Raw genomic sequence first — 16,107 nt, 5'->3', positions numbered from 1 at the left:
AGGCGGCACTCCATCTTTCTCTCTCTCGCCTGAATCCACGATACATTCATGATCATCGCCCGCCGAGGATAAGCGCCCAATAGCATACGGAGAAAGCTCAGCGAAGTTCGATGTTCTCGAACATCGTCCTAGTAGAAAAGGATATGCGCACTAGCCGGCGCGCAGTGCAAAAGAACTCCTTTGGGCTCACCGGAATAGGAGAATGGTGCAGAACAATGGCCGCCACCAACCCTACAAACCAGTCTATATCTCACGCCTATGAGTATGGTGACCGGCATCCTACTCGGTCCATCCAGATGGACAAAGCTGTGCATAGTCGCGCACACATTTTTTCAAACTAGCAGGAAGTGTCGCTAGTTATTTACGACCGAACAGGAAGTTGCAGGGTCTGTTACCATGGCCACGTGACGAGGCATTCTCGTTCTTTTGCTTGTTTTTCTTCCTTAGATAGGGCAAAGTTCTGGGTTTTCTCACACCGCCCTACGAACGCATGTCGTTTGCCGGGTTTGCCCTTGACGGTGATGCGAGAGACTCACCGATGTACGCAGCAGGAGCTGTGCAGGCCGAGCCGTCGTTGCCTTCTGTCCAAGAGAAAGGACAGAGCAACGAGTAGTCGTGATCGCAGCCTTCAGCCTCGGCGTAGGCGGCTCTCAAGGCTCTCGCGACTTCAGGCGACATTGTTTTTTCCAAATCTGTGAGGTCATATCCCAGAGCTGACGCCTGTAGGGAGCGCGTTTTCTGTGCTGCTTCGTCAGCTCTGTCAACCGTGCCCTGTAGCTGTCGCCCCGTTTTTGTTACCGACGGCCACTCAAACTAATCTACTCCGTCATCGCTTACTAGATCTTCGCAGTGCTCGACAGTGTCACGCGCCTTCTTCTGGTTTTCCCGAAGTTGGGCGTTTTGTTCTGTACCAGTTGTCGTGTCAGCGGACGTGACTCAACACGTCCCTACGCAGCAAACACAAGCACCTACCTTCTGCTTCCCCTTCACATTTCTCTTTTATCTGCTTTTCGACTTGGCGTCGGTGCGTAAACGGAACCTGCTCGAGGCAGGGCTTCATAAACACCGGTGAATTAAGGCCAGGGGGACAACTACCTTCAATAAACCGGTCTGTGCTTGTGCAAGGCACTGCTGGCGCAGCTCCTCTTCAGAGGGGATCGGCGTTGCAGCCTGTCGCGCGGCTTCTGTCGCTCTGCGCTTGCAGTCAGCAGTTTTCTCTGCTTCGCGTTGGAGCACTTGATGTAGGAGGCTTGACTGCTGGTACTGCGCCTGACGATTTCTTCCTGAGAAGGACAGTTCCTGCCCCGAGAGACTTAATGAAGCAGGTGGTGCCCGGAAGCGAAAAGCTTGACTGCTCATAAAGCTTGCCGCCCACACCACTGCATACACAAAACGATTGAAGCCTCTCATTGTGATGATCGAGTGACAGTGAGGGCTCGTTACCGCCCACGTCCGGAAAAATAGCGAAACGGAGTATTCCGTCGATGTCGACGCTTGCACCGGTTGGTCCAAGGTGTCCTTACAGTTGCTTCAATCGCTCGCGAACTTCTTAAATGGCCTCTAGTGTTCTTCGTGAGGGCGGCAGCTCAAGTTCGTCCTACTCGGGCATTCGAACGATGTGCTTTAGAACCCAGACCAGCTTGTCCTTTTGTATTTGTGGGAGGGGAGCTTCCCTCTTGGCTCTTATTGTTTGCGCTACGCTGTATGTGTGGACCACAATTGCGACTCAGCCCACCCTTTAATGTCTTTCATGGTTTCTTCACGATGATGTATGCTTTCCGTTATCAGATACCTGTGTTGTTCACTATCTCGACTTTTGCGCTGCGGGCGCCCGAGGTTGGTTTATTCATGGACACTACGACATAATTTCTTGCCACCACAAGCCCTCATCAGCGAGGGGAGTCCACAAGCTTGTCAGGGAAGTGGCACGGAGTCACCTGTGGCTACCAAAATGAATATCATGATATTCGTACACAAGGTTGGCACCCTGTTTGGATAACTGCCCCTGGCAGTTGGGAGGCCATTAGATCAGCGCCATTCGTGTCTCTTTGACGTGTCTCAAGGGCCGGGTGGGGCGCAGGTGTCGTATCGGGCGTCCTTGTTTGCGTATGCCACGTACGTTGATATCGCCTACTCACAACTAGGCTGACGCTGTTAAAATGATTTGGTGTGCAACGGCTTCAGGGTTAGAGAATTTCTGGAGCCGTAGATAAGCAGGTGTCCTCGGACCTGAGGGTCCGCTTAACCACTTGATCACTGTCAAACTGAAACGCGCTGATCGCCCGTGGTTGCCTCGCTTGCTGAGTGGGGGCCAGCGATAGGCTGCATGCCCCCAGCACATCTGAATGGTAGCTACCAGGGATTGTACCTTTCGCATGTTGTTGAACCGGACATTCTCTACTAGGCGCTTTTATGGAGCAGGATACCTTCCTTCACACGACACTAGGTCTCGAATGCTGTCTTCCCAAGTCGCTACCCAAGTCGCCAAACCCGGACAGGTTTACCGTGCCCATTTCTGTTTAGGCGGTAATGCCACGTATAGTATGCGTCGAAGCCCTTTCTGTGTTGTCATCATTAGTACTGAACAAGATGGCGACCCAGAGACAACGTTTCTACAGCGAAGCAGCAGCAAGCTACCCTCCGCCGGAGACAGGCTACTTAGACGGGTTCCCCAAAACGCTATACCAACACGAGTTCCCTCCGCTTCTCTGTCGAGAAGAGAGGGTTACCACGAGCCTCACTGAGGATGCTCTCAGGCGCAACGGCGCGAGCGAAAGACGGACAGCCACGGCGGGGCAGAGGGAGCAGCCAAACGATGGGGGGGCCACTGCGACCCACCAGTGGAAATCAGAATACATGAGCACGATCCATAAAGCCGTTGAAGTACCTCGCCATCGGTACGATAGGAGCGTTTCTCACGCAGGCATGGGAATCGCAGGAGGCAAAACGTCAGAATTTGATAGATGTTTCCAGAGAGCGGTGAAGCATTTGTTAGTGCTTTCGAAGATGCACTGGTGCTTCGCCTCTCGTCTGTGTCAACGTGCGACCGCAGACGACAGACAAGTCCGTACAATGCGGCGGATAGGCCAAGCTGTCTCCTCCGGCCCTGGGGGGAGACTATGTATACGTCAGGTACGCAGCGCCAGCTTCCTGCGGCTGTCAGCTGGCAGCAAGTGAACTACCTTCACATAGTTGTGTACCGTTCGTGCAGGACGAAGAACGGAGAGAAGACAATGACATATGCTTCAGAATTCCAGATGCCATATTCTTCCAGACTTCACTACAGTCCTGTCAGGCAGGAGATGTCTGCTGTATGACGGGGATCTGTTCCCATGGAAGGCATGTGTCTCAACATCTCGGTGCTGTACCCCTAGGAATAGGGCACTCAGGCCAATCACCCACGGAGTTCCTCCCTACGACGTCTACTTCTCTCCCTTTCAACAGAACTGACTTGACGTACGTGATATCACAGTATTTTCTTTTGCAGCGGTGCCGTATCGGATTAATTTATCCCTACGTCCCATCACGTGCCGGCATGCCTCGCCAACTGCCCCAATTGTTCTTTTATGCATAACAGGAAAGGCACTCCCGGCTATGAGGGCCATATTCCGGGATATTCGGTAAGACGCACACTGGCTAAAATCACGCTCGGTTCTTTACTTAGATTACATTGCCTTCTGATTCCTTGGTGTGTTTGTCCCCACTAAAAGGGCTATGTGACTCGGACAAGACCACCTATCCCTTACCAGCGAGAGACAAAGGACAAGCCTCCCCGGCCGGTGAACAAAGCAAATCTTTCTCAGACCTAGTAAGCTAGTAGACCCAATTTCCGACAACTCCACCTTCTCAAGGTAGAGATCCACCTCGACGGATCCGCAGTACTGATGCAGCGTCACCCACAATCCCAATCGTACCATTCCGGATGTGTAATGTCCCCTGTCTTCGCTTTAGCCTTCGGCACATCCCTGGGTTTATGGGATTTGTTCCAGAGGAAGCATGAACATCGAACAAACTCAAGACGACCCAGACTTCCTCGGTAACCCAAAGTGACTGGTCGTACGACTCCTGAGGGCTCAGATGCGACGAAATGGTCGAGGGCGACTACGGCCCAACAAAGTTGAGCCGTTCCTTGGCACGCACTTGAGAAAGTTGAGTGGGAATTTCTTCAACAGTGATCATGTGACTTCAGCGAGGCACTACATGACAGGAATGTATAGCTGTAAGTGAGTGCAGGGTTGAGGCCCTGGCAGGTTTGTGGGACTCTGGAGCGGGTAAACTTGCCGGCAAAAAAGCTAGCTCCGGCCCATCCGTCGCGCGAATGCTGTTACACATTGTGTGGCGCAAGTCACTCAGGGAGCCCTTTCTCGGCTTCGATTCTATCTCAGGATGTTTCAGTGTGGCTTCTATTTCCTTCGGTCTTCACAAAGCATACGCCACGAAATTGTACGGTTTCTTTGGCAGTTTCTGCGCCAGACTCATTTTTATCGTCGGACACCCGATCCCGCGACAACGCGGACTTCCACTTACTGACCTCATGTAAAAACCTAGAGTGCTCCTCGTGTTTTTTGCTGGAAGAATTTGTGGACTTCATTGAATGTAGTGCGCAAGCGGTGGACGTGGTGAACCACATGTCCGCTTTCGCGTGGGCATGGTGAGTGTGCACAAGTGGCAGCATGCTTCCTCTGCCTACCACATAATCTGCCACAGCGAAGGCTGGAGATAGCGCTCATCCCATGCCATCGGAGTTCTCCTTGAAGAAATATGGTTAAGTACATGGGACAAAGCCACTTAGCTTCAGTATGGGGAGGTTTGTAGACAGCTGTAGTCGTTGGGGCCTCTCCCCAAAAAGATAAGACGACGTCCCGCACAATCCCAGCTGTTGCAGTGTACAACGAGCACTTATTCGTCGTCAGTAAGATCCGCATCTGGACTGTAGGCGATGAGGGGAAGGTCGCATGTGTTCGAGGAAAAAGTTGCGGAACAATCTGTTCCGACGGTCCGGTACTATCCGACAGGATTTGTGAGCGGCTTTCCATTCATGGAATTGTGATGTCTTTCCGGCACATTGGCCGGTCGTGCGCCGCTGTCGGGGTAGACGGCGAGGTGGTCTTCAGCCACCATCCGCCTTCCCCGCTACCCTGCACACTTACGGCAGTGATCGGTTGCAGGAAGACCTGAGGTCATCATCCCAGCGCTGCGAACCTTCCCCCTACAAAACCAGTCGTCGCTGCTGCGGCACATCTAGAACTCCCAGCCTGCTGTTCCCGGTGGATGAAACCAGGCAAATTGGCATGCCTTGTCACCCAACGAAATCGCTTCTGCACTACGTTTCACTCGACCGTGTGAGATAAAAAGCGATGCGAACCACTCCACACGTTACTTCCCCCTTTTTATGGCGTATATTTTCTTAGCATCGTGCGCGATACTGAGATTTTTCTGGCGAAGCCTGGGTCGGCAAACTTGTGGTGGCTGGATGCCCAAGAGCCTCTACGTTCCGAATTTCGGTCGTACTTTCCGGATTTTCCGTTGTTTCCTTTTTTCCCGATTTCCCCACGGAGGTTGGCCGTTATACAAGGGAGCAACAGTTTCTCCTCCTCCAGTTGCGTCCGGTTCTTTATCACCGTAAAAGTCACTTGAGACATGCCCAGGATAGCCGCAGTGCCGGGCCACTTCCTGGCATCTTCTAGGCTTTGAGGAAAGAGTTTTCCGTCATTCATCCACGGAAATTTCTGCGTTTCGCCATCTTTTCCCCAGAATGACCAGAACTGCCTTTTATGAACACTAGAAATCACAGAGCACCGGTGTTTGCGTGCCCCGTGGGTCCTCTGTACCTTTCATCCTTTGCTGATGGAGCCGCCTCAGCGGGCTGGCGACCCCTCGTCTTCCTGTGGCGGTCCTGAACAAACGGATGTGGCAGAATCTTCAACTTCGGCAACATCAGGGCTACTCGCTGGACCGAGTGACGTGTTCTCCGCGCCGGCGCGGACCCTCTTTTCAGAAGGCCCACGAGGTGGTTCACAGGGCGCCCCGGACAGTGTTGCACCCTCCCCCTTTGCATACCAGCAAGGGAGTGAAACGGTAGCCAACGCTCCTGGACTGGACGCCGGCCGGACCGCGATCGCATCGGATGCGTCGGCGCTCTTGCACACTTCTTCCTCAGGGCATCGCTACCATGAGGGGATCAAGAGTGCTCGACCGACAGCCTCGTCGCTGCAGCAAGCTTCCCGGCACTCAAACCTGTTGCGGGTGCGCCGTTCCGACCGGGATAAGGCTGTTGCGTCGCGAAGACGGCAGTTCATGCCTCTGGAAGCTCCGCCTCTTCCTCAGCCGCTGAGCCCCATTGTTCAGCAGCTACAAGGCCTTCTTCCCATCCCTCCGTTTGCCACTGGCGGGGAAGGCGCTCGCCCCTTGCCGGTACACGAGGAAGTGCTGCGCCTGATGAAGCTCCTTCACGAACTGATGGCGTGCTTCCCAGGACTCGTAGAGGAGAATCCGAGTGCACTTCCATCCGGACCACCTCATTTGGCCCCCCGTTTGGATCCTGGGAACGAACCGCGGAGCTGTATGGGCCCTGTGCTCATGGCTTCTCTTGTTCAACCGATACGCGAGATTGTTGCAGTAGCCGTAGAAGCGGCGACATTCTCTCTGGACAGGAGAGGAGAGATGTGTTCTCCGTTAGTTCTAGAATTTGCTCTGCGCCTGCTCCAGCATGCCTGTGGCTGCATCGCAGCTACAGTCGCAGCACAGCCGTTGCCCGATGTGGCTGTTCAGTGTTGGCTGCCGCTTCTCTTCTCGGTGTTTCGGCGGCTGCGCGGAGCCATCGAAGCCGCAGGTCCTCCAGAGCGCCTGCCCGGATCAGTCCATCCTTTGGTCCCTCGTTTGCGTCAGATTCAACACGAAGTGGTCTACGCCTTGGGGAACATTGCGGCGGACTTGGAGGGTGGAGTACTCGAACAGGGTGGAGTCGTGGTAGCTCTGGAAACTATGCAGGACGCACTTCTCCAGCTCGATTCCCAAGCTTCGGCTCTCGAGCCCGCTTCTTGTGGCTCCACGGCATCCGCCACTCCGGGCGACTCTCCTGCGCTCCATCTTCGCACCGGCGGCTGGCTGCTGGGGAATCTTCTCCAGCTGCCGCGCTCCACTCCGGCAATTCTTGACGACATGCTAGGGCGCCGGCAGCTCGCGACTCATGGAGACGCAGGCGAAGGAGCTACCGCGGGACTTCGTCTGGGGGGGCTGCAGGTGCTGCACGCGCTGCTAAGACTTGAAGTGGAGCACCAGCATGCGGCGCTTCGGTTGCCTGCAAACGACGACCGGCGCGCAGCTGTTGCAGAGGGGCTCTGGTCTCTGCTGCTCTTTCTGGAAGCCGTTTTGCGCGGCCCCGTGGTCCCCGCTGTGGATCCTCACCATCGATCCAAGGCGGCCATGCAGCGCACGCTAGACCATTCCGGCGCAGGGGCTGCAGCGGCCGCAGCCGAAGAGGAAACTGCCAAGACACTGGAACTTGTTGCCCCCGAGATTGTCAGTCTTCTGATTCGCCTGGTTTTCGAGGCGTTTCAAGGGGCTGAGACGTGGAGAACAAGACGACGAGCGGCCGCCATGCAAGGCACCAACCAGGCGTTGTTCTCGGGGGGAATCGACAGCACCTTCGCTTTCGGGGCAAAGGGAGGGAGCATGGACTCGCCGGCAGCGGAACGCGCTCAGGCGGGCACCGTCCCCCGCTTTGGGGCTGGCGGGCCCTTAGATGTGACCACCTCCGAATTGGTGGGCGACAGGGGCGACGGCGTGACTGACAGGCTCGCGCGGTTCAACGAGAACGGCGCGGATATTCTCATCCCGGCTCTGAAAATCCTCGGTAAGGCGCGCGCGTCTCCGCTGGGCAGTTCGTCTCAGTCTCACAAAAGGCTGCTGTCCGCGACAAACAGACCACGCGCTCGCACGGCGGTGCCGGACTCCGCTGCAGACCTGAGTGGCCTGGAGTGTGTGGCGCCGATGTTTTTTCGGTTTTAGAGCGGCGGATATCCTTAAGGTGTCTTCTCTGTTTTGTGTGTGTCTGGGCTCGATGTTGTGCAGCGCTTCTTTGCTCCAATGTCCGCGTGCGTAGTTGCTGGGCGGGCGCAGTTGTGGCAGTCGGCGGCGAGGCTTTCCGCGACCTTGTCGCCTCTTGTTTCGAGAAACGACGCACCATTCACAGGCAAGTGCGAGTTTCTGAAAAGACAGTCACTCCCCGCGGTCGCTGGGTGGGACACGGCAGCGCCACTTTGTTTCAGCCGTCTCGTAGCGCTGGCTAAGGATCGTCGCCCTGGATCTGCGTGGACGCTTCGGCTGCCCAGCTCCCTGCACATTTCTTGCCCTCAAGCCAGAGCCGTTCGTGGCGGAGCCCGCGGTGGAACAAGTGCGGCGCCCCCACAGATTCGCAAGCGTAGCAGAGAAGGGCAGGAGACAGGCAAACGATTTATTTGAAAGACGACCGGCTCTCTTGCGGCCAGTTCATACCACAAGCATCGCGGCGGGCGTCTCGTGTCGCGTGCAGACTACACACATACGGACGTATGCAATCTGATAAGTGAAGCTAGACTCCATGTTACACATCTTCACATGGGATTCCTAGGTTTCTGCAAATACCTTTTGCTGGGGGGTGTATACGAAAGGAGTTGGATGGCCACTGGTTCATCAACCACCTTGTTTCGACCCCCCCAATATAGATTGGTCCAAAGGATGTACCATATCGTCCGTGCCGACGTCAAAAGGACAGTGGTCGTAGGTAGGCCAAGTATGGTCTTTTTCGTGCGCCGCGTGACTCTCGTTTCGGCCGGTGCGCTGTCTGTTCAGGGGTGTTTTCTGCGCCGCACTCTCCCTTGTCGCCAGCCTCGCAGCCGGCCCTCCACAGCAGGTAACTCATCTCAGCGCGCATCTGCAGAGATCGCGCAGCGTGGATGCTGGCTGTCCCGTTCTGACCACGTGCTTTTCCGCGGCGCTGCAACGCATGCACCGCACGGGAGTGATGGGTAGGCACGCGCGAGGTTGCTCCGAGAAGGCCTCGATGGATTCGCAGTAGACGTCTCACGGGCACGCCTGGCTTTTTAAGGCCCGTTGTGCTTGGCTGTCTTCTGCGTCGCAGACGGATTACGTCGTCCCCTTAATTCGCGGTTTGGCTGAGATTCTGCACTCAGCGGAGCCAGTCGATATTCGCAGGGTAAGGCGCCAGAAGCCCAGGTGTCCGTAACGCGCGACTCGTCTGGTGACTGTCGCTTTCCCGTTGGATCATCTGTACATGCCGAAAAACACGGAAACCGGAGCACCCATGTGAGCAAGGCGGAGGGAGCGGCGGCTGGAGAGAGCGTTTAGGAGGGGACAACGGAGAGGCCTTTTTGCTTCCGTCTGCCGTGAAGACCATCGTTGCGTAGGTGATACTCACGGGTGTGTGTTTTCGCATTTGACTGTTTCCCTGGAGGCGCCCGCGTCGCTTTGTCTGTTCGTCCCTGTATCTAGGAAGCGGCGGTGTCTCTTCTGCACGTGGGCTTGAACCACGGAAAGAAACACCTCAGCGAGGTCGTCCACGCGGAGCCGTCGGTCATTCAAGGGATGCTCGACATTCTCGAACAAAACAAATACGACAGGGCATGCGTCATGTAAGCATATCTGCCGAAGGGTGTTGTCCCTCCGCCCGCATGCACTCCTGTCGACAGTACTTTGCGTGTCGCGTGCCTCTGCAAAAACCCGTGCGCATCTCACGCTTCCCCAGGTGCTTCAGAGACGACGCTGTTGAGCTGCGCGCCTCTTCTTTTCTCGACTGTGGCTTTCGCCCGTTGCGCTCCTCAAGGAGAGGCTTTCAGGGCCGGTATGTGCATGCTCGCACGAAAACACAGCAGGGCGGGTTTGTTTCATTTTCTGCGTTGGGCTTCGTCTCCCTTCTCTGCCTCTGCACCGTTCAGAACGGCACTCGACTTTTTGAATGGCGTCCTCGAGAGCCAACCCACTGGTCGAGTCGAAGTCTACCGTCGAGACGGGATTGCGGTACGTGCGCGATCTTCCGTTTTGCTTGTGGACGGAACCTAGCTAGAGAACGCATTGCCAAACGGATTCCGTTCCCTGATAACCACGCCATGTGGGCTGTTTTGCCTCTCCCGCTCCTCCGGTGCGATTCGCGTAGCGACACCCTGACAAGAAAAGAAGCATTTCCTCTGCTCCACGCCTCCTCGTGTGCTGCCAGGAAACCTCGACAGGAACAGACAGCCTCGAACACCTGACACAGCCACAAGCAGCGGTACACGTGTCGGGGCCAGCGGGTCAGCCTGCTCTCAGGCGGTTCTTATCCGTTTCGACATGCGGCAGGGACGCGGAAGCTCAGCTCTGCAGGTTCGAACGCGGCGACGCCCAGCGATTTGTGTCTTGCTCCTGTGTGTACAGAAGATCGAATCTGCACAGTTTCTTCACGATCAAGCTATCGACAACTTCATCTCCTGGATGGTGTCACAGTAAGCCACCCAAAACGCACCTTCGGCTTTCACCCAGGCCTCATGCGTCTCTACCGAGCAGAATCCATCGCGGCTCTCAACCACTTTCCAGCTATGGAGACATGCATACAGCCCATGCTGGCATCTGGAATGTTTAGCCGTAGATGTGAACACAGACGCAGACACGTCTGCGTGTTCTAATATACGTATATATATATATATATATTTATATTTGGATTTGGCGTGCATTGCCTGACTGCGTGTGCTCTCTTCTGACAGCCCTTTCTGGGTCTGCCCAACCGCTTCAGAAATACAAGTCGTGTATAAATCTACTCGCAAGTGTATGTCTACGTTTTCACGTCTGTATACACACAATCAAGCGAATACATATGTATACACACATGCATGCGTAAACGTGCATATGCCTTGGCCTGATATTGCGTAGGTCTCCACTTTGTTTGGACTTGTGCGGGGGAGGGAGGGGGGGGGGGGGAGTGCCAGCCGCGAGGCGGCCGCGTGCCCGGGCGTTTATCTGTGTTCTTCGGAAGAAGGAAGAAATTGTGTCATCGTGGGAGCAGCGGGAGCGTGGACGCACGCCGTTTCCCTCGTGTTGCGTCGCGTGTGCGCAGTTACTTTGATGACTTCAACGAAGCTGAGGGAGACGATGAAGCTATTGAGCGTATCGTTGCAGAAGAGGATGCACTCGCAGCCCAGCTGTCGGACTTATCAAAGGGGACGTAGCGCCCCCACGGGGGTGACAGGCCCTGTCGTTCGGGCGCACACTGGAATTCACAAAACTGCGGAGAATTGTCGTCCCTTGTCGGTCTACACGGACAGCCTCTCGCCCCCAGGACCGTTGCCGGGTGTCTGCCTCGTTTGAAGTTCGGAAGGCCGGAGGTAAAAGGGAAGGTTTGTCAGAGAGTGTCGCGAGACTTTCTGCGGCCAGGCGGGCTTGGCCTCCATGCAGGAAACACTGAGGATTGGGCGTCTGTGTTAAAAGACGGAGTTGAGCTTCGTTTAGCGTTTGCCGAGACGGGAAGGCGGTTTGGAACCCCTGGCGAGAGAGCGGGACGCCGCGCGCGACGATGCAAAGCGTGCGGCTTCCGAACACGGTTAGCTCTGGTACATTGGCATGCAAAGAGCTTGAGGCAACAGCCTCACATGTGCCACGTACTAGCCGTCTAACCAGATCAGGCTCTCTCCGCTGGGACTCCCAGCACTTTTTCGCGGCGCTTCTGCGGAGAAGTGCAGGCGTTGCACAGACCCCTCCGAGAGGTGCGCGTGCGCTGGCGGGGTTTGCGGCTCTGGAGGCGACGCGGCCGCCGAGGCCGGCTTCCTAAGAACAGGGGATGGCGGTGTGAGAGGGGAGACAGGTGGGGCGGCTCCTGCCTTCGACGCGAGAGATCGCTGCGCACCCGATGTGCGTCCAGCGTGTGTGTGGGTGGAGAATCAGCTTTTACGCGGTTCTTTGAATTAGATTTTTTAGCGCCTGCTCGGCAGGCGCTGTGGTCGTCGGATGCACCGCGCACGCGCGTGCTCGCATGCGCTGCGCCGGGAGTGTGTGCCTTGGGCTGTCCAACAGGTCCGCTCGCCCGTCGGACTCTTGGGCTACCCTCGCTACGACCGTTTCCGTTTCTGTCCGTCACACGAGAGGATCTTCCGAATGTTTTTTTCCGCGCCGTTTTCGTGGTGCGCCCCCTTTTTTTCGGCTGACGAGTTCCGTCTCGACGCTCTCCGGCGACGCAGAGAGACGGCCAATTTTTCTTCGCGCCGTGTGAGCCCCCATCGTGTGACCAGAAAGAGAGGCGTCTGCGCTTCAGCTGAAGCGAGAAGGTTCCGGAGTTTTCGCATATTTTTCGCCGAAACGCTGCCCGTGGAGCTCGAGAGAGCGCAGTTGCGGCGATCTCACCGGTCCGATCCGCATCTCACCAGTTGTCTCCGCGCACCCGGCAGAGCCGGCCGGTGCGAGGAGGGACGGGAGTTGCGCGATGGGACGGAGGCGTGTGCCGGGGACAGATCGAAAGACGACCCGAGCGAGAGGCACGCCTGAAGCGAGGAATCCCTGGACTTTTTGGCCCCTCGTGGGACGAAGCGTCCGGGGATGGTGCGACTGCGGGGCCGGACACGACGCCGGCCCGTGTGCGGGAGTGAATTCGTATATTACCTGAAGCTATATATAAACATATACATATTTAATCGTGTATATATGTACTTTTGTGTCTCAATCCTTTTCACAAGTGGCGCGCTCGTTAGAGTTTTGCGTTAGGAATCGGGTTAAGTTTCGCACACTGGGCAGTCAACTCGTGGGGAGGCTTACACTGGGGGCGGAATGGGGGGAGCGCACGAGACGTACCCTAGTGCACATTCAAGTCGCGGCAGAGTGCGCCGCATGCACGTGATGTACGTCCGTTTCTATGCAGTCTGCATTTCCGACAAAAACTGTATAGATATGGGGTCCTGTCCCGTTGTTTCTTGCGGTGTGTACATGCACGTTCCACTCGAGTTTATGGCTTTTCTGTGTGGGTCGCGGTGTGGAAAAGCATGCATGTAGTTGTGTAGAGCGCACGGCGGGTTCGCCGTCGTGTGGAAGGCACCCGATCCTGCGGAATTTGTGCAGCGCGCTCCACTCCGCTGCTGGTTTGTTCTTTGCTTTGATCTTGCCGCACCCGTCCGAGTTGTTTGCGGAGAAGCGACACACACGCCGCCTTTCGTATCCGTCGACTGGCCCGAGGCTGGGTTAGACAGTGCGTTTCGTGTGCTCCGCTTCCTGCTTGCATGCGGGACCCGTCTATCCCCTCTTGGGCTCGCGGCGGCGAGCGCGGCCTTTGTCACTGCTGCATCGCGTGCTGCCCTCTAGGCGGAGGACAGCCTGCTTTGTTTTTTTTCCTGGCCGGGTATGCACCCGCCTCGCGCGTGTGTGTGTGGTTCATGTGCCTCGCACCTAAAAACTGTAGTTGTACGCGCGTCTAGGTCTGCAGAGACGCGTAGATTGGCGTGCACGCATGTAGGGAGGCGACCACACACCGCGCGTCCAGCTCTGCGCGTTTGAGCGTCCAAAGCAAGCCGTGAGCGACGCCAGTCACCACGGTGCCGTGCTCGAGCGCGTCGGAGCGGGCGCTTGTTTTTTTTCCATTTGCCTCTTGCTGAAGTCTGCCCGCACCTCTTGCCAGTTGCAAGGAGCGACCCCGCCGCGTCTGGGTCGTCAGAGAGGTGCGTGGGTGGGGACCCCAGGAGTTTCTGCTGCCCGCGTCTGCTCGGCAGAGGCGGCAGCTTTTGTGGCCTGCAGCGGGAAAGTTCGTTCCCCAAGGCCACAAACAGAGTCGGGCTGTGTGTCGGTTCTGTTGTGAGTTGTCTTGTCTTTTTCTAGGCCCAGTCGCACAGGTAGTAGATTCTTGAAGTCGTGTTCCATGTACAAGTGCTTGGGGCAGCTCTCGGCAACGGGAGGCCCTTACCGCGGCCAACTCGGTGGCGCGGGGATATAGGCTTTGTCAGGAGAACCGAACGAAGAAGTGAACGTTTGGCGAAAACCTCGACCAAAGCAGGACGCAATCAGGAGAGAGGTGTCGGGTTTTAGAGAGAAGGGGGGGAGGGGCGCCTTCAGCGAAGGCTGGTCGCCGCGACGAGGTCCTGCAGGTACGCAGGGGTGCAGTCGAACTGCGTAAACAGAGGGATGTAGTTTTGAGGTTAGGGAAGCAAACGCGTGAGGGAAGAGATGAGCACTGCTTGTCGTGATGGAAATCCGCGCAATTCGGTCGCCAAAGGCTTTCCGAGGGGGCGGTGTGCCTGAAACGGGGATCGGACGTCGCGACAGCCTTGCATGCGCTTGAAGTCATGGCGGGCGCGTCACATCATTTCGACGGTCAGAGAATTTGCAATCTGGTCCAGCAAAAACTGCTTCGTCGAGAAGCTCGACTGCATGTTCGGGCAAACGACCTCGCGTTTCAGTCTACCGCGTCTATGCCTGTGCGAGAACAGGTGTCTCCCCAGGCCATATTTTCACCCGGGGACAACGCAGTGGGATCGCACGCTTTGTTTTCCAGACGCTGCAGCGCGAGGTGCCCGGCGGTCACGGTTTTTGTCGCTGGAAATGTGTGTGTGGCCCCAGCGGAAGAATGCCCGCACGGGTTGTGTGCAACGTGCGCGGCATTTTCCCATTTTGTCGGTTGTCTGCCCGTAGATAATCTGTTAGGGATTTGCCTGCATGGCGTGTGGCCCACCCCTGCGGAGCGGGGCGGACGCCTTTGGAGAGAAAGCAGGGTAGCATATCACAGGTTGCAAGGAGATTTTCGAAGTGTGCGGCAGGGATTTCGTGCTGGAACAGGGCACAGTAGGGAGTTTGAACTGTGTGTTTCCTAGTTGTCCCAGTGTGTGGGAAAACACTGAGAGGCGCAGTGTCGTCTCAGGTGTTCAGTGGCTTTCGGCGCTACTATTTCGTGTTTTGCTTCCGGGAAACGTTCATCGAAATACACAATTTTAAAGGGAGGGTTTTGCGACTGAGCTCAAACCACGTACGTAGTATCACCGCGATGGCCAGCGATACAACGTGGCCGGCTGGCGTCGTAAACTATTTTTCTCGCTGTACGATGTGGGGAAGGTACCGCAGCAGCCGTCTGGCTTCAGGGACGCGTGCGGGTCCGTCGTGTCACCTGCGGTCTCGCTCCAGAAGGCAGCATCCGCGGTGGGCTCTGGATATTGCGTGTGGCCTGCGTAGCCAAGAGACTTGGAGCGAAAATAAAGAGATGTCGGTGCCCTTGTCCCAGCCTCACCGGAATGGGTTTCAGGTTCCACAAACACCACAACTCCCGCCCGAGAAAGTGCGACACCATGCGGCCGAGGCACGCATATCGGGACCAGACGGCAGACGTGTGCCTGTCCAGACACACGCATTATTCGACATCGCCCGACGCGAAAAGGCAGCAGTATGTCCTGTCGCTCCCTAGCTTTTCTAGGATCGCTGCGCTTCGCAACGGCCGTGTCGGTGAACCGCCGGACGCGGCTCCGCCAAGATAAGCACACGCAGTGAGCCGTTTGCATCTCTCTAGTGGCATAACCCGTTTTGCTGTTTGGGAGGGCCGACAAAAAAGAAAACCATCAAGCGGACCCGTATCCTCTGGGTCCTGGAAGTCCGTAGAAACGCGACGGCAGGCCTAGCCGAGAGCAAACCTCTTGCAAATGGAGCGTTCAGAAACACCTGTTGCCGCTTTCAGGGGATGCACTCACATCCATGGAGTATAGGACGCCTCCACCCCACCGAGAGACACGTTTTTTTCACCATTTTCGTCGCAGCGGAGATTTCGGGGTAGACTCTCCAGGCTTCGCACTGCGCGCGGCGCCGGCTCCCGCGCTGGGCCCCCTGGCTTCGCTCCGAGAGTCGCGCCGGGCGTGCGGCAACGGCCACGTACAGCTCGTCAGCGCCTGTGTCAGAAACTCGACCGCTGCCCGTGCGAACCAAACGCGTGGTTTGGAACCTGAAGCCCGGGGACGTGTCAAAAACACAGAAGGACCGACGAAACCCACATCTCCGTACTACGAAAGTGCACGAAATACAGCTGATACAAAACCCATACAACATAAGGGTTGTAGTGATATACACGTATACATACTCATATATATATATATATATATATATATATATATATATAAGGATACG

At 56.3% G+C, this 16,107-nt stretch overlaps 1 protein-coding gene across 1 annotated transcript; it reads left to right on the top strand.

Annotated features, from left to right (window-relative positions):
* Positions 1 to 5,847: 5,847 nt before the first annotated feature.
* On the top strand, positions 5,848 to 11,198 carry NCLIV_063810 (conserved hypothetical protein; the record flags this gene model as incomplete). Its single annotated transcript, XM_003885932.1, has 7 exons — positions 5,848 to 7,855; positions 8,334 to 8,395; positions 9,122 to 9,196; positions 9,493 to 9,632; positions 9,936 to 10,017; positions 10,411 to 10,478; positions 11,087 to 11,198. The coding sequence occupies 7 exons, from the start codon at positions 5,848 to 5,850 to the stop codon at positions 11,196 to 11,198; spliced, it is 2,547 nt and encodes an 848-aa protein (XP_003885981.1).
* Between the last annotated feature and the right edge of the window lie 4,909 nt (positions 11,199 to 16,107).

The sequence above is a fragment of the Neospora caninum genome, chromosome XII, assembly GCF_000208865.1.
Source record: "Neospora caninum Liverpool complete genome, chromosome XII".
Lineage (NCBI taxonomy): Eukaryota > Apicomplexa > Conoidasida > Eucoccidiorida > Sarcocystidae > Neospora > Neospora caninum.
Note: the sequence above shows the minus strand (reverse complement) of the source record. Positions and strands in the feature narration are given on the sequence as shown.